Here is a 17354-nt window from a genome sequence, read left to right on the forward strand (position 1 = left end):
GTAATTTAACCAATTGCGCCCCGTCCGCTCTGTCAGCGGAGCAAAATTACGTACTGTATTGAGAAGAATTGCCCCTTTGGGGTCGGCTTGCCGGAAGAGGCGTGGCCCGCGATCATACGACTTGGGGGAGGACTGGCCTCCACCGAACATTGGCCGAGATTCTCTCACTCAGTTCTTTCCATACAATGCCATCCATGCATTCATTCATCCAGCCATCCATCCAACATCCATTCCACTGCTCTCTGCTTGTCGTTGCATAGTCAACTTCAACAGTCATGTGTCCTTCAAATTTGCCTCTCTATCTTCGATCACGATATCATTGATCTTTCTAGAACTTCGCCTCAAGTTGCCCCGAATCACTCGTTCCCCAGCAGTGATCGCCCGTCGTCCTTTATCAATCAGTAAAACCAGGCACCAACTGAGGATCCGGTCAAATTTTTGTCCCACCGGGACCAAACTTCCTCGAACCACTCATCGCGCCTCAACCCGCTGCGCCCCTCCCTTTCTCAACCGCTCGCTCGATAAGATCGAAGGAGAAGAAACGCGCCTGCACATGTCCAGACATTCACGGGGTTTCTGCTAGTCAGATCTTCATCCACCCTCACGCACCTTCCTGTCTCCTGCAACCTCCCGACGAACCTCTCCCCCCTCCCTCCCCCCGCTATCGTACTCAGTAGGTTGCTGGATTTCACCCTCGACTGTCCCTACTGTCTTCATTATACCATCATCACCATCACCGATTGTCCTTGGGTTACTCCACTGGTCGCAATCTAAGGTTGGTTAGCGCTGGCTTAACTTGCTCGCCTTACGCGACTTCTTTCCGCACCTAGCCGGCTCCTGACCACACACCCTTCTCAGGTATGCCCTCTCAAACAGTGTCAACATCCATGACCTTCGTCGTCGCCCATGTCGTCGATTGTCCGTATCAGAAACTGACTCGAGTTCAGGCAATAGCTTGGAAGCTCTGCTCGCGGTTGCATATTGCCGTGCTTTGACTGACCACTCGCAATTCATGGTCCCGGCCCTGGCCGCTGGACAAGATGGCAATGCCCAGCATGGGGAGCGACTTCCAGCTCTTCTCCCCTAACACCAACAAGAGAAACTCAAGAGACTCACAGGCCGAGTCAATGTCTTTTGCCCCATCCTTCACCACGGACGAAGCCACTCAAGATTGGACACAATGGATGAGATGGGATGATCAAGGCTTCGCAGAGGGAGTCAAAGAGCTCTCCCAATCACCGTTCGACCTGGCCTTCACCTCACCAAACACATCAACCGGTAATCCAAGCACCGCCTTCTTCAACAAATCCGAATTCTCCCCCGACATCTCTCTCGACTGCACGAACCTCCCGTTTGACTCCTTCTTCGATCGAGGGTACAACAGTATGACCAACTCCAAGGGCGACTCGAGTGGAGCCGAGATGCCATCTACGCTGTCAACTGCAGCGGGCTCACCATTATCCCCGGACGGAATCACCCGCAAACGCAAGTCAGGCAGTGACGACGACGGATCAACCGTGAGCGGCGTCGTGCCACCGGGCAAGAAAATGCCCGCCAAGAAACGAGCACACAACGTTATCGAAAAGCGGTACCGAGCCAACCTCAACGAAAAGATCGCCGAACTGAGAGACAGCGTCCCCAGCCTGCGAGCCTCGAAGAATGCGGCCGGCAGCATCATCGATGATGACGAAGGCGAAGGTGTCACCCCTGCCAGCAAATTGAACAAGGCTTCCATCCTATCGAAGGCAACAGAGTATATTCGCCACTTGGAAATCCGCAACAAACGACTTGAAGAGGAAAACACCGCCCTCAAGAACCGACTTCGTCTAGCAGATAAGGCTGCGGAACAAATGATCACATCCACCGCTTCTGTCTCATCGCCCAGCAACTATACCGAGTCTGGGGCAAGTTCATCCCCGAGTGTGTTCTCACAGGTTGAAGATTCGCCGAGTGATCACTCTCCTACAACGCTGCATCCTCCCGAGGGGTTGATGAAGGTACCAGATGCCTTCCAGCGCCTCCGAGACGAAGCAGCTGCCAAAAACAGCGCCTTTTCCCAGTCGTATATGCAATATCCCAGCAGCGCCGGCAACAGCAACGGCAATAGGTCCACCCAGGGTGGCGGAGGTCGCAGCCGCTCCTACTACCCCAACAAATACATGCTTGGCGCTCTTGCTGGTCTGATGGTTCTTGAGGGTCTGGGTAGCGACAAAGAGAGCGATTCAACCGCCAAGGGACTGCTGGCGCTTCCCGTCAATTTGTTGAACAGCCTGCAAAATCCGACCATCAAGTACTGGATGGCAGTGGCTCGCAGCTTTTGGTACTCGTGGCACGCAAGGGCCATCTCGCACTTCCTTATCCTCGCAACTCTGGTCGTTGGTAGTGCCTTTGTGGTTTTTGTATACCTCTTCAATGCCGGGCCCAAAAGTCAACCAGGCTCATCCAAGACTGCATTCATGTCCGATGCAACGCTATCGTCATCAAACTTCCGCCGTCAAGCGTGGTTAACGAGCATACAGCAAGTCGGTGTGCCGCGTCATCGGTTCTTCCATGAGTGGTACGTGGTCACCTCGCGCTGCTTCGAGTATGTGCTGCGCTGTCTTCTGGGCTGGAAACTCTACTCTTCCATCACCGGCGTTACCGTCGAGGACGACAAGGGCCGCGTGAAGTCATGGGATATCGCCATCGATGCGCAACTGGCTGGTGGAGATCCCGAAATCAGCAAGAGCAGGTTAGTACTCACCATCTTCGCTGCAGGAACCCTGCCTCGCAGTCCAATGCGAATGATGCTCAAGGCGCTACATTGCCGCATCCTTCTGTGGCGAGTCGGTGTTCCCGGATCATGGACTTTCCACATCTCCAATGATGTCGCACGATCATTGGCCGGCTATCAGTGGGATCTTGCCCGCAAGATGCACGCAGCCATGCCAAAAGACCATCCAGAGGCCCTGCCGAGTCATTTGGCTGCCCTACTGCAGCTCGACTGTGATGAGGTCATGATCGACACTGTTGTCCAACGTGCGGCGAATCTTACATGGAACCGCCCTACGCAAGAGGGAGCCGAGGATGACGAGGCCCTTCTGGACGTTGTGGAGGAAGATCCTGCGATTCGGTCCTCCCTCGACGCTCTTGCCGCCTGGTGGTCAAGCCACCTCTTGCAGCGAGCACTGCTCAGATACTTTGAGGCTAGCTCTGGTGGGCCCGATGCGAAGAAGAGCCGTGACTTGTTCAAAGCCAAGATCAAGATCGCTCTGGACGTTGCTCCCCAGCCATCTGCCGCTCATACCCGCGCTCTAGTCATGAAAGCGGTGTTCTTCGACCATGACCGTGCTACCAACATCGGAGCCGTCCTGGCAGCGCTGCCCAAGGACAAAGGAAAGAGCCAGCAGAGTCAAGCCTCCAACTTCCTAGATTCGTCACTTCCGGTCTCCGTGCGGGATGAGATCGCCATATCCGTCCGCTGTGCCATGATTGCGGCAATCTTCACGGCACGAACCACGGGTGACACCTCTCTCCCCGCATCCTTCACCATCCAGAAAGCGATCACATGGTTCAATCAGCTTCCACTCGATCCTGTCGATTTGACCCTGATTGGCTTTGCCTCGGTTTACCATCTATTGCATGTTCTTGCTTCGGACACGGATTACTTGTCTTCTTCTGAATCATCCCCCTCCTCCCCCGCATCCAGAAGCTCGACCCCATCTTCGCTCTGCTCCGATGACGAAGCTGACAGTAAACCCCGCTTTTCCCCGAAGCAGGCGGTTTCGCCTCAGTCCATTCCCAACCTGGGCCGAGTCGCTTCTGAACTGATGTACTGGGCACGGAATGCCTACAATCCCGCATTCTACGGCTTCACTCCTCAGATTGTGAAGGTGATTGAAAATGAATGCACATCCTTATGCCATAGCGCCGGTGTCGACGTGGCGGACTATTCATCCGTTCGGGAAGAGAAGAGCAGAGCCAAGCAGGTCAAGGAGAAGAAAAAGAAAAGGCGCTCCAGACGGGCTTGACTGCCACGTGCCCCGGGAGTGTGCTAGATCTCCTCCCCGAAGCTTGTTCTCCATCCATGATGGCAGTGGCTGCAGCCTGGAGCCAGGCAGTCACCGAATTATGGGAGTTTGAATTCCGAATACAAGCTTTCTACAATATCACCGTTACGTTACATCTCACGAATTGGCCACGATTGGCCCTTCAGTCGACTCAATACCACATGTACATGCTTTCTTGTTCAATTGTAATGGCGCACATCGCTAACCTGCAGGGATAAATGAAATGGGGGGTACTTCAGTGCCGGGAGTCTGTTTTTTCGGGTTACGCAATTAATACCTCCCCGTTCTTTGGGATCCAACCGATCAAGGCACACAATTCATCGCAGTTCTTGTTTCTCCATAATGCTTAATACTCACTTCATTCTTACGACATATCGAGTGCCCTAACGCGCCTTGGAAGGTCTTGGCCGCGGCCACGTTTTCTTAGATTGTCGTCATTTCATAGATTATCTGTACAACAGCGCATAATGGTGTTGGGTTGATGTCGAATTTGGGGTGGCTTCATGCTTCTCCGCTTTTCCCCTGGCAATTTTCCTGATTGTCGGAGCATGCGGGACAAACGGATGGGGATCTCTTATTTGACTTTGTAACAAACCAATGCAGGGAATACAATGTGAGCAGGTTTTATGGAGGCTCAGGTACTGCCTTTCGTGGTGAGACATCAGGCTCATGGTCGCCGTGTCAAATCCTCCGGTCGAGATTGAACGGCAAAGTCAAATAATTCTCCGGAAAGTGGCAAACTACATTCAATGGAGATGTTCGAGTGTGCTGTACCAACATCTCATCGTACCCAAATTCTGGTCTGGATATCTTCTCCGCATCCTTGCTGCCTTTCCTTGTCGCAATGCTTTGCTTTGCTTGACCGCACTTGTCATCGGTAGGCGCAGCGATGACAGCACAAGCCGACTGCTCAGGATAGCAAGTTTAGCGACACTCCATCTTGCCTATGAGGACGAAAAATCACCGTGGCATCGAAGCTGGATTGGTCGATTGAGGTCTAGACATTGCCTCTTTTAAGTCTCTTTCTAGTCATGATGACATGAGGTTTCTGCGGCGGTTGCCCTAAGCGGGAGGGAACAATGTCGCCGACGTTACAATGGCTTCCACGCCAAAGACAGCGCGCACGATGCAATAATGTTACCTGATCGAAGGAAGATCGGCGCAGCTGTTCGTTATGTCATTGAGCTATCACCTGTGCTTCGATTGCATGACGTCAATTGGTTTGCTCCCAGCCCGTGTACTCCTACCCTAGGGATGCGGGCAGAACTCGATCCACCCGCAAGGGGCTGCAACCAGCACCACGGGCTGGTAAGTTTAGCTGTCTCAAACTCTACTATGGGCGTTGACTACCATAGATCGTGTGCCTAACCTCGCGACAGATTGGGGGTTGACTGACGGACTGGTGTGTTGGAAGAGATACATTTGTGTAGTGGACAAAAAAGACACCCCCTTCAGCTCAGATGGACATGTTATGACAGGTCCTTGTCGTCAATTATCGTCAGCTTGAACGTCATAACCACCACGCCGCTTGGATCCCAGCAGCAAAAAACCAGAATTGAAGCAACAGCAGAGGCAGAGCTGCACTGGGGATTTGGGAAGGGTCCGGTAGGGCGGATGCAGCAGAGACGCATATTTCCCTTCCGTTTTCGGCGCTGCCGTTCCATCGCCCCGCAAACACACGCTTCTGTTTCATCCACAGACTTTTGACGGATGCCAAAATGCTTGCAGGCCCAACCAAGTCTTGCCGGGCGGGCTAAGCAGGTTAAGGTTAACCGGGCAATCTGCCGGGTGTGCGTACCTGTCGACTATACCAGGTCCAGCAGTCCTTGAACTTTCCCCCCGACGAATCAAGGGGAGGGGAGGGAGGCACACATTCCACGGAAAGTCAAGTAAACCCCCACACTGGCCTCTGAGGTTGCACTGCCTTTTCTGCGCAGCTGGACTCTGCTGCGATGCATTTCCGTTGCATGAAAGCGCCGAGTCTCGAGACGGCCGTCCGAGTCTGCTTTGCTGCTCGCTTTCTACGGTATCATCGCACATACAATGGCCCTCACCCCAGGCGCAAAGAGCGATGGATGACGGCATAGTTATGAAGAGGTGTGCCCTATGCAGCCGCTTGCACGTCATGATGGGCATGGATCTAGAATCACAACTGCCAGTGCTGGTATATGTAGAAGGGGCTACCGGCGCTTTCCCGGTTTGAGCACTGGTCTTTAATTTCTGAGGCCTTTCGCTTGTTTCCTGGCGAAAGTGCGCATACGCTCTCCAATCTCTGCTCCCCCTCTCCAGCACACACAACCCACCCACCCACCCACCCACGCACATTTAAGGACATTTCCAATCTTTCAACACGGCGACCTTCACAGCTACAGCAGAATGGGGGTAGACTACCATGACCCGGACCAACCGCGGCTTCGAAACGTTCATCCCCCCATGAAAGTCTCCTTGGCGACTCCGATCTTCATTTTCGCCGGTGGAGTGTTCGTGCTCTTCGTCAGCAACCTGTACACACAGTTACAACACCGACGCCGGTTACGTCGGATACTCGAGAGCGAAGACGACGATCAGGACCGATATGCGCGGAGCAATGCGCTGTCCGCCGCGCTCAACAAACATGTCTTCTATGCGCCGCTGCTGTCGACGCGGCATAGTCGCGAGTTCCGGGTGGGGCGCTGCCACATGGGGATCATCCCACTGCGACTGGAGGCGATTCTTTTGACCGTATATATTGCGCTGAACGTAGGGTTCTTCTTCGCGACGGTGGACTGGTGGGCCGAGTGGGAGGAGGTGATGTACCAGCTTCAGTATACGAGTGGCACGCTGGCGGTGTTGAATCTGCCCGGGTTGATCCTCGCGGCGGGTCGCAACAACCCGCTGATCCCGCTGCTGGGGATCAAGTTTGATACTTTCAATCTGATTCATCGCTGGGCCGGGCGCTTGGTTGTTGCGGCCTCGATTGTGCATGTCGTCTTGGCGATTATCCCTCGACAGAAGGAGTGTAAGTCCTGTCTCTGTCTTTTTATAAGGAGGTAGATCATACGCTGACTAGTACTCAATAGTGGGTAGTTTGTCTGCTGTGACACAGGTTGTCTGGCACACACCGTTCTTCGTCTATGGTATGACGGTAAGTAGGATTCGCTTTATGGTTGTGAGGAGAAGATCACTGACATCTGCAAGGCTTTCATCGCGTTCGCCGCTATTCTGGTACAGTCTATCTCGCCTCTCCGACATGCCTTCTACGAAGCGTTCCTGCATTTGCATATCCTGCTGGCCATTGCATCCATGGTGGGACTGTGGTACCATCTGCGTGGCATGTCGCAGCAGACGGCGCTGTTAGTTACGCTGATTCTCTGGGGATTTGATGTAAGCCACCCTCTTTGTACTAAACTGCTTCAAGTGTCCCCCCCCCCAAGAACTATTCCAGCTAACACTGCTGTGTGTAGCGAGCCACCCGCCTGGGCATCATCCTGTGGCGCAACGTCGGCAAGCAACGCACGACGGCCACCGTGGAGCTTCTGCCGGGCGACGTCGCGCGCGTGGACGTCGCGCTCGCCCGCCCCTGGACCTTCAAGGCGGGGCAGTACATGTATCTGTATCTGCCGTCGCTGGGGCTGTGGACCTCGCACCCGTTCTCCGTGGCCTGGACCTCCTCGGACCGCAGCATTCTGCCGACCGAGAAGCGGAGCTCCAACGACTCGATCAACCGGCTACTCGGGGGGTCGCAGCAGACGACCATGTCGTTCCTGATCAAGCGCCGCGACGGGTTCACGGGGAAGCTGCTGTCGAAGGTGCACAAGTCCTGCGACGGGAGCTTCGAAGCGACCGCGCTGGCGGAGGGGCCGTTCGGTACATTCACCTTCTCATCCTAGCCGTGTCATCTGCGTGATCCATACTGACTGTGTATAAAGGCGGCCTCCACTCCCTGGCCTCCTACGGCACCGTTCTCCTAATCGCCGGCGGCATCGGCATCACCCACCCGATGTCGTATCTCCATGAATTCGTGACCAACATCACCTCGCAGACCCAGGCGGTCCGCCGCGTGACCTTGGTCTGGGTAGTGAGGAGTTTAGGTGGGTTGCCTTGCCCTCCACCCTCCACTTTCCATTCAAAACCCCCCCTCCACTAACAAGTCAAAAGACCACCTCTCCTGGATCCAACCCTGGATGACCTCCCTCCTCAACCACCCCGCCCTACAAATGGCCACCCTCCGCAAACGCGAATCCTACTTCCAGTTCCCCGAGTTCTCCCTGGACATCCAAATCTACGTGAGCAAAACCGCCGCCTCGGCGAGTAGCATCGGCAGCACGACCAGTAGCAGCAGCGAGGCCAGCCCCACGCGCTCCGACACCAGCAGCCCCGAGGACTTCTTGGTCGAGTGCTCCCCCTGGGCGAGCGTGGCCCCGTCCTCGGTGCCCGTCGCCATCCACACGGGTAAACCCTGCTTCGACGAGATCTTGCGGGGGGAGATGGCGCGCCAGGTGGGTGCCATGGCGGTCAGTATCTGTGGGCCCGGGGCGATGGGGGATGATGTGAGGCGGACGGTGAGGGAGTGTCAGGGTCGTGCTGGGGTTGGGGGTAGTGGTGATGGGGCTGTGGCTGGGGCTGGGTTGAGGGTGGATTTGTATGAGGAGAGTTTTTCGTGGTGATGACCCTGCCCTGTTTGCAACGAGGGTGAGGGTGAGGGCTGGGGTTGGGGTTGGGGTTGGGGAGTGGAGTGGGGATTGGGGCATTGGGCAGGGAGAAGAGAAAGAAAAGGATGGCGTTTTTGGTTAGCGAGTTGGACTTTTGGGATTTTGGATTCTGGATGTATTTATTGTCTTCGGTCCTGGGGTCTGGGGATTTGGAAAGGAGCTGAATTGGGGGTTTGGGGTTGGGGAGGGGTAGATAATAGATTCTTTTCTTGAGTTCTTTCTATACTCTCTCTCTGTGGGTTGATTGTGTTGTTGTAGTTATGGGTGGTTCGAGTCTGCCGTGTATTGTGTAGTATGTGTATGAAACTGTAGCTGACATGATGGATCGCAGAAAAGTATGGATCCTCTGCTCAAACCGTTGGGTAGTTCTTCGGATTCCTCCAGAATATGGACACCGGAGATATGTCATGCACTGCTCTACTCCACACTCCGTATATTATACTCCACCTATATGCCTTTTGCCCCGGCGCAAGCTTGTGTTTCTTCTTCTCTTCATATAAGCGACCATCACGTCTTCCCTGGCCCTATCTATACCGTGACGGAAGCGCTTAAACACCGATTTCAACAGGTGCCCGCCCCTCAACCGGCACCGCAATCATCAGCGCCAGCACCGCCCGCGCCACCTCCGCCGCCGCCAGCGTCGTCGTCTCGCCCGCCGAGTCATAGATGGGCGCCACCTCCACCACATCCGCGCCGATGACGGGCAACCCGCGCAGCCCGTCCAGGATGGAGAGGAGCTCGCGGGTCGAGAAGCCGCCTGGTTCGGAGGTGCCGGTCGCTGTCAATCCCGAGAGAAATTAGTATTAGACTTTAACCGGGTTTTCTATTTTACCCTTCTTTTTCTCTAGGGGTAAGTTCCTGCTCTTGCTTTACTGGACGGAACACAAGTGGAAGGAAGAGTAGGGGGCGGCACATACCAGGCGCAAACGCCGGATCCAGCACGTCGATGTCGACGGAGATGTACACGCGGCTGTCCCCAACGCGGGCCTTGATCTGCTCGATCACCCCGCTCACGCCCAGGCGGTCGAGGTCGCGCGCCTTGATCATCTCGAAGCCGCAGCGAAGGTCGTTGCGGAGGTCGGCGCCGCGCGGGCGGGTGACGGGGGCGCGGATGCCAACGTGGATGGAGGTGTTGCGGATTAGGCCCTTGTTTTTGTTAGTTGGTTTTTGAGTGAGAGGAAAAGAGAGTGATGGGGGGGAGGGGGGGAAGGGGGGATTACCTCTTCGTGCGCGAGATGGAGGAAGGTCCCGTGGTTGACGCCTCTAGGTTTCGGTTAGGGGGTGGGATGTGTTGGGGAAGGGGCACGGGTACGAACGCGTAGTGAGAGATTCCTCCACCTGGGTTTATTGGAGTTAGTTTTGCTGGGCTGTGTTGACAAAGGCAAGGAGGAAAGGGGAGGAGGGATGTACCTAGTGCTTCTGGGTCCCATGTATCTAGATCCCGTACTTTGATGTTAGCTTTCTCCATTTTTCTATGTGCTTTACTTTATCATTGGCGATTTAGGATAGGCATACCGATATGACTATCGAAATGGATCACCGACACCGGCCCCCACTTCTCGTACGTTGACCGCAGCGCCGACAGCGTCGTGGTATGGTCCCCGCCCAGCGTGATGATGCGCGGCACTTGGCCTTTGGTCGTTGTGTTGGTGCCGCGTGAGGAGACGACCTACCACATCATTTGATCAGTTCACTTTCATCTTTGTTGCTTTGAGGGGATCAATGGAAGGAGAACCTTATGCGCCAGATCCAACTGCTTCAGCGCCACCGTATTGTCCAACCACGTCAACGGCGCATCCCCGCAGTCCACCAGTTTCGCCCAGCTGGCGAACACGTTCTCCCCCGTGTAGATGTCGTAGCCGCCCAGGCGGCGTGAGCCCAGCCGGATGCCCTGGGGACCGTAGCGGGCGCCGGGGCGGCCTGTTACTGCCTAGTTTTATGGATCAGTGATGCTGGTGGGGAATGGTGAAAGCGCCGGGGTAGGGAGACGAACAGTGTCGAACGGTGCGCCCAGGAAGGCGATGTCGTATGTTAATGACTCATCTTCGACGAAGCAGTTTGCGTACGGGAGGCTGGCGAAGGTGGTGAGTCCGGAGAATTGGCTGCCGGTCACAATGTCGATTTTGTTGATGTCGATGTCATTCTGGAAGGCGTACTGGCTGGAGGGGTGGTTGTGGACGGCAGCAATGGGCGGGAAGATGATTTCTCGGGCTGCTGCTGCTGTTGCTGTTGCTGAGACGAGGAGAGAGAAGGTCAGGTGCATTATGACGGAGGAACTGAGGGTGAATTGAAGTTGAGGGTGCAGCTGGATAGACAGTTGAAGCGATAGTTATAGTTCTAGTTCTAGATCACGACTGTGGTTATCGCGATAAGCCATGCCGTCCGAGGGGGTCCGTGGAAGGACTTGCCTAACACGGTAAGTGGGCGTGGGCTCCTCAGGCTCGGCACTCCAAAAATCCCCACTTGGGATTTTCTTTTCCCCTCACTCACCTCTGCAGCGTCATCGCTGTACATTCCCTGTCACTGTCACTGTCAATTGATCGGCTATAACTTTTAAACTCCACCAGCATAACAGTCGTGCAGTTCCAGACCCTCACCATGGTTCGATCCCGTCTTTCCCCTACCCTACACGCACAATGCCTTGCGCATAAGCATTAAGCATAAACTCACCGCAATGAGAAGCCTCACGCCGACTCCTCCTTCTTCGGCCCCAACGCCTCCAAAGACGAGGTCTACACGCAGGTCCTCGAACAGGCCCGCGGCCTAGTCTACGGCCAGCGCAACTGGGTACCTCCTCCCCATTCCCCATTAAATTAAGACCTCACTAACCATACAACCTATCAACAGGTCAGGTACCTCCACCTCCACCTCCCCTCCCCCTCACCCCTCCGCAAGGAAGATACTAAAGAAACAGCAACTTCTCCAACGTCGCCTCCCTCCTCTGGCACGCCTACGCCGCCCTCCCCGCCCCTTCGTCGTCGGTCAACTGGGCCGGCTTCTACATCCGCAGCGACAAGTTCCCGGCCTTGTCCAAGGATACCACCGCCACCGATGCGACCACCGTGCAACCCAAACTCCTCCTCGGCCCCTTCCAGGGCCGCCCCGCGTGCCAGGAGATCCGCTTCGGGAAGGGGGTCTGCGGCACCGCGGCGCAGGACCGCGCCACCGTCGTCGTGCCGGACGTGCACGAGTTCCCGGGCCATATCGCCTGCGACGCGAGCAGTCGGAGTGAGATTGTGGTGCCGATTCTTGTGGGTGGGGAGGTAAGAGATCCTTTGTTATTGGGTGTGGGTTGGTTTGGATTTGGGGGGGTGGGGATCAAGGTTGACTTGGCTAACGGGTTCGGGGGACGTGGTAGACGGTCGCGATTATCGATATCGATTGCACGGAGCCCTCTGGGTTTGATGAGACGGACAAGAAATACTTGGAGGAGTTGGCGGGGTTGTTGGCTGAGTGCTGTGATTGGTGATTTGTTTTGGGGTGTAGGGTACGGTGAGGATGTGATGGGGACTAGTTTAGAGCTGGATATATGCAGTGACTCGGATGTCGTCAGCAAAGGGGGAATTCCCAGTTATGGGGCGATTGTATCCATCGAACTCTATTCATTCATCAATCTCTGCCCCCCTTCCGGGACAAGCAAAGAAATTAATCCCAAGTCTATAATTTATATGCTATATCAATCAGACCAACATTCGCTCTGGCACCGATAGAAATAAACCCCGAGAAGGAATTGGTCCGTGTGTATCCCGTTGTCTGACCAAAATATAACCAACGCCCAATAACCAAGAAATCCAGTCACCGTTCTCTGCCGGTGAGCTCGCTCCATGGGAGAATGAGGAGTAAGACATAAGGAGACGCGGCTACATGCTCAGCATGCTCATCTGCCGCTTCATCGGACTGGTGGACCCCGCATCCCCGTCCTCACTGGGTCCCAGCCCACTATCCGTCCAGCCCAGCCCGGCGTCGGTGTCGATGTCCCATTCCTCGTCCTCGCCCTCCTCGCCGTACTCGTCCGCCCCGTCCACCACCGCCGCCGACCAGCTCTTCTGCACCGCCCCGCGCGTGTTCCACCGCAGCGCGCGCTGCACGCTCTGGAACCACTCCCCGCTGCCGGACACCACCGTCGGGAAGGGGTATTGGCTCGCTTCGACGGTCACGTAGTCGCCTTGTCGGAGCTCCACGCGGCCTTTGCCGTCGAAGGAGCAGTACGCGGTCGAGCGGGACCCGGGGGGCACGGCGATGCGGAGGAGGGAGGTGTCGGAGAGGACCATGGGCCGGAAGGAGAGGGTGTGCGGACAGATCGGGGTGAGGAGGATGCCGGGGATAGAGGGGTGAATGAGGGAGCCTCCGGCTGAGAGGGAGTATGCGGTTGAGCCTGTTGTGTCACAAGTTAATCTTCAGGTCGGCGCGACATACTTTGGAGAGCGGGTGGGGGAAGGAGGTCAGGCTTACCTGTAGGAGTGGAGAAGATGCAGCCGTCAGCTTGGACAACAGTCAGGAGATCGTTATCCGCGTAGAGCTCAAGGTTAGACACATAAGGAGACGGGCCGCGGTCGATGACCAACTCGTTGAGCACCTCGAACTGCTCCCCTTCCTCGACGGCCCCGGCCTCAGCGCCCTTGCTCCGGTCCTTCCGGAAGACAGTGCACGTGAACCGCATGCGGAGGTTGACGCGCATGCCCACGTCGCCCATTACAGCGTTCAGATGATCCTTGTAGTTTTCGAACTCGAAGTTCGTCAAGAACCCCAGACTACCCAGGGAGAAACAGAGTATCGGCGGCACGATCCGCTGGAACAGCCAGGAGGTGAACAGCACCGTGCCGTCACCCCCGAGCGTCAACACAAGGTCGAACCGCTCCGGGCACGACCAGCACAGGTCGGGCGTCCAGTAGCGGAGCATCTCCTGGTACCGCGGGTCCTTCTCCAGGAGGCCCTGCGCGTCGAACCGCTTGGAGTTGCGCAATTTCGCGTCCACGTATACGTTGACCCCGATCTCGTTCCCGTAGCGCGGCGTCGAGAGCAGCCACTCCGCCAATTCGCGCGTGAGGTGGACCAGGCTGTTGTCGCGCGCCTTGGTGACGATCATGACGGTCTTGACGGCGCGTTTGATCGGTCGGCGCTGCAGCTGCTTGGACACTTCCCGCACGCCCGTCGCGGTCTGCACCAACCGCGAGTGGGACAGCCACTCGTCATCGGTGATCTCCTCGAGCACTTTCTGGATGTTGACGGCGTCGTCGAAGCGTTGGTGGAAGAAGCAGGGCGATTGCAGGGCCAATCGCGCCGACGGGGCCGCCCGGTCGAGGTAGGCTCCGAGTTGTAGGTTGGACAGGGCAGCGGACAGTTTTTGGGAGGAGGAGTTGATCGAGGCGCGGCGCGTGGGCTCGTCGGAGGAGTTGTTGGGGTTGGGGTTGGGGGAGTTGGAAGGGAGGAGCCCCAGAGACGCCGCCAGCGGCATGTTGGGGTTCTGTTGCGCGGAAATGGACGGTCGGGAGGCGAGCGCTTTAAGTATGGTCTGACGAGGGATGGAATCGCTCGATAATGCGTTCCTCTGGTGGCCGGAGAAGGCGGCGGTCTTTCGCAGGTGGAGGAACGAAGGGGACGGAAGCGACGGCACTACGGACTCCTCGCGGATGATCTCCGACGCACGGCGAGTCTCGCGACGGCACTCGGGCGGCCCGGAAGTCGAATGATCGGTATGGATGTCGCTCGTGGTCTCAGAGGGATCGATATTCAGGGCATAATCGCGCAGGAGCAGGGCGCCAACGGTGGCAGAGCGCTGGACAGGCGGGCGCACCGGAGATTCGGATAGTGGTGGGGCCGCGGAGGGTGAGGACAAGCAAGTCGGGTCTGAAGGAGGGATCGTGGTGCAAGAAGATCTAGGAGATAATTGGGAGAGACTCACAGGGCCATGGTCTGTCGGAGAGGACGCCATGGACAGCTGAGGAATGACAGGTGTCGCAAAGAGGATCAGAGGCTTGAGGGGGAGGGGGGGGGGGGGGGAAAGAGGTGAGTAGATAAAGTGGGTTGAGTGGGAGGAAGGGGAGGAGGGGGGAGTTGTCTTAGAACAATCACTAGTAGTTCTGGTAGTCTAATGGAACAATAATACTGAATTACTGATATGGGATGGGGACGGGATGGAAAAACCAGGCCGAGTCCGGAAGTAACGGGGTTTGGACGGGGTAAAAGTCATTATGAACTTAGCTAGTCTGTAGAACCTGCGGAGTGACACGCTACAGTGCACGCTACACCATTCAACGAACTTTCTGCAGTGTTTGTTGATTCTCCCCACATTAGTGTGTCGCCTTCGATGCGCTTCCACAAGCAATTTCCCTCGTGTCATCTTTCCAGGGAATATAGTGTCATCTGTAATCAAATTATGGATTGGTTTCCCTGCCAAGTCGGGCGGTTCTGTAACCCCGTAACAGGCAACCCCTCTCAATCACGCTGACAGGGCAATTTCTACACTGCAGGCAATTTGTAACTATTTTTATTCACTACCGCTTGTCTGGAGATAAGCGGAGATCCCTCCATGTGTAGCGAGGCGTGTGCCTTGTCCTATCCTTAACTAGGTTGCTCACCCTGCGAACAATTCATTTGCCATGCGATGCTCCTTTTTTCAAGAGTGGATAAATTTTCTACAGTGCGATGTGTCTGTGATTACCTCGCAATTGACTAAACTCCGCGTGCTCCACATGCATCTCTTGAATCCAGCCCAGTCAGATGCTAAGAATACGAACCCAGCTCACTGCAGCAACCCTTCCCCCACCGTGGCTTTTTGCCTGAATGGATGTCCTGTCACAGCACCATGTTCCACTTTCGGACAAATCCAGAAATGCAGCCGGCAGCCGTCCAGTGCACGTCCCCCCCCCCGCCTTGGAAAGTTGGAAAGTCGGAGGGTCCTGAATAATCGGCGCCGGTGCTTTTAACGATTCCTGCGCAAGTTTCTTCTTCGTATCCACATGATGGAATGCCATAGAACCTGCTGTCTGCGACGGGCGCCAAGACGCCCCGTGCACACTAGGCCGCCGAAAGTAGTGCCGTTTAGAAAAGCCGACCCTGCGATACTGGGTGAGAACGGCTCCGATGAGAGAAATCGTCGGTAGTCAACATGTTCGGGAAAATCGATTCTGGGGCTCCGGGTGTTCGAGAATCTTCTTAAAATGCGATCGATCGGCAGACACCGATACACGGGCATCGGCAATTTTTCCGGTGTAGCGTTGTAGGGCCGATGATCAAGCAGCGTTGATCTTCCAATTGTAGTCGCGATAGACCTGGTCCTCGACAGTTTCCCGCAGGGTTCCCTCCAAAGGCCGGCCATCAACATCCTCCGCCATGGCAACATCGCCGTCAGCGCTGACCAGTTGTGTTCCATGGCAGATAGCCGAGGCGCGCTGGCGCACCTTCTCCCACGTGTCAAAGTCAAATGATCCCTGGCTCTCGTTCAGCAGCAGATAGCCCTTCGAGGAGAAAGCGAGGACGTGAACGGACTGCGCGGTGGCTGCATCCTCCGCGGAAGGTTCTCGGCGGATCTGCCCCGACTCGTCGACAGCCAGGACCGTGGCAGAGAAGGTCATCGACAAAGGTACGGATGCTGATAAGAGAGCCAGAAGTGCAGTGTGGAGGAGCGCGGGGAGCAGAATCAGATACTGGACGGAAGAAGCAGATCACACTGCGTTAGTCGATGACCACCAAGCCAATAGAGCGTCTGTCTGTTGTTGGACGTAAGAAGTACGAACCGGATCCCCTCTACCGACACTCTCACCACCAATGATAGCCAGCGTGATGACCACCCCACGACGCGGATAGCCCTTCTCGCGTCCCAGGATCACTCGCCCCAGCAGTGTCTTGAGAATTCCCTCCACGTAGCGTTCTCCAACTCCCGCGGGAGCAGTGCCCGGCTTGACGAAGACTTCGATGGTCGCATCTTCGGGCTTGAGGGCGTCACGGCGACCGGGGAGCTCGACGGGTGCGTTGACGGAGCCTAGAATGTTGGAGCCGGTCGAAGGACACAGGTAGGATGCCGATCCGTCGGCGCGGTTCAGAACGGACAGGGTAGCAGATGGCGCGACCATGGTAGCTTGATTGAGTGGTGTAAAAGTTACAAACGATAGTTGATGAAAGCACAGAAGGGAAGGTCGTTGTTGTGTACTGAGCTGCGAGTGGAAGCTGGAATGGACCGGAAGGCGAGCTTCTGTTCGCAGCTCCCGCTGGGATTTTTTTGGCCGCGGAGTCGCATGACGGCGGGCTGTCCGCTGATTGGTCTATCCATGCCAACCACGTTGGAGCTTCAGTTCCTCTCTCAATCCATGAACTGCACGCGAATACTTGATCAATTCTACAAACAGTTCAAGACTCATGGTCTCGAAGCTCAGGCAATGTGTGACTCTCAGGAATTTATATCAGCGTTCAGATGGATAACATTAATTCTTGAATCTGAAACCACCTGGGTCACCTACTACTGTATCTGATATATATCTGCCGGGATATGAGCGTTAGTAGTTCCAATTCAGCCTACCGCCCAAAAGATGCCCTCGGAGTGCAAATACCCCGCGGAGTTTCTATACAATGTCAGCATACTTGGCTAACCAACAACATCGCAATCCACGCTCATACC

General features: G+C 55.8%; 5 protein-coding genes across 5 annotated transcripts; 3 read left to right on the top strand and 2 right to left on the bottom strand.

The window, feature by feature from the left end:
- Positions 1 to 1040: 1040 nt before the first annotated feature.
- ASPACDRAFT_63303 (basic helix-loop-helix domain-containing protein) lies at positions 1041 to 4010 on the top strand (the record flags this gene model as incomplete). Its single annotated transcript, XM_020203876.1, has 1 exon — positions 1041 to 4010. The coding sequence occupies one exon, from the start codon at positions 1041 to 1043 to the stop codon at positions 4008 to 4010; it is 2970 nt and encodes a 989-aa protein (XP_020053337.1).
- A 2415-nt stretch (positions 4011 to 6425) lies between these two features.
- On the top strand, positions 6426 to 8695 carry ASPACDRAFT_54322 (ferric reductase family protein; the record flags this gene model as incomplete). Its single annotated transcript, XM_020202863.1, has 6 exons — positions 6426 to 7047; positions 7109 to 7173; positions 7227 to 7412; positions 7493 to 7895; positions 7958 to 8119; positions 8187 to 8695. 6 exons carry the CDS (start codon positions 6426 to 6428, stop codon positions 8693 to 8695), a joined length of 1947 nt encoding a protein of 648 aa, XP_020053338.1.
- A 283-nt stretch (positions 8696 to 8978) lies between these two features.
- On the bottom strand, positions 8979 to 11056 carry ASPACDRAFT_1874359 (agmatinase). The gene is made up of 8 exons (XM_020198033.1): positions 10734 to 11056; positions 10476 to 10670; positions 10256 to 10409; positions 10151 to 10174; positions 10057 to 10078; positions 9961 to 10003; positions 9658 to 9886; positions 8979 to 9518 (listed from the first exon to the last, which is right to left on the bottom strand). The coding sequence occupies exons 1-8, from the start codon at positions 11001 to 11003 to the stop codon at positions 9289 to 9291; spliced, it is 1167 nt and encodes a 388-aa protein (XP_020053339.1). The 5' UTR covers positions 11004 to 11056; the 3' UTR covers positions 8979 to 9288.
- Positions 11057 to 11338: 282 nt separating this feature from the next.
- On the top strand, positions 11339 to 12209 carry ASPACDRAFT_63306 (GAF domain-containing protein; the record flags this gene model as incomplete). Its single annotated transcript, XM_020203877.1, has 5 exons — positions 11339 to 11341; positions 11423 to 11527; positions 11588 to 11592; positions 11655 to 12003; positions 12099 to 12209. The coding sequence occupies 5 exons, from the start codon at positions 11339 to 11341 to the stop codon at positions 12207 to 12209; spliced, it is 573 nt and encodes a 190-aa protein (XP_020053340.1).
- A 391-nt stretch (positions 12210 to 12600) lies between these two features.
- ASPACDRAFT_54324 (putative NAD+ kinase Utr1) lies at positions 12601 to 16812 on the bottom strand (the record flags this gene model as incomplete). The annotated part of the gene is made up of 3 exons (XM_020202864.1): positions 12601 to 13115; positions 13193 to 14375; positions 16477 to 16812. 3 exons carry the CDS (start codon positions 16810 to 16812, stop codon positions 12601 to 12603), a joined length of 2034 nt encoding a protein of 677 aa, XP_020053341.1.
- Between the last annotated feature and the right edge of the window lie 542 nt (positions 16813 to 17354).

This window comes from Aspergillus aculeatus, assembly GCF_001890905.1.
Source record: "Aspergillus aculeatus ATCC 16872 unplaced genomic scaffold ASPACscaffold_15, whole genome shotgun sequence".
Classification (NCBI taxonomy): Eukaryota; Fungi; Ascomycota; class Eurotiomycetes; order Eurotiales; family Aspergillaceae; genus Aspergillus; species Aspergillus aculeatus.

What these genes read in the sequence shown, in the direction of transcription:
- ASPACDRAFT_1874359 (XM_020198033.1), bottom strand. Translation starts at nt 11,003, where the DNA reads ATGCACCTGACCTTCTCTCTCCTCGTCTCAGCAACAGCAACAGCAGCA. An exon ending in AGTTGGATCTGGCGCATAAG is followed by an intron (nt 10,410 to 10,475) that starts GTTCTCCTTCCA and finishes ATGATGTGGTAG; the next exon opens with GTCGTCTCCTCACGCGGCAC. An exon ending in ATGGGACCCAGAAGCACTAG is followed by an intron (nt 10,079 to 10,150) that starts GTACATCCCTCC and finishes CAATAAACCCAG; the next exon opens with GTGGAGGAATCTCTCACTAC.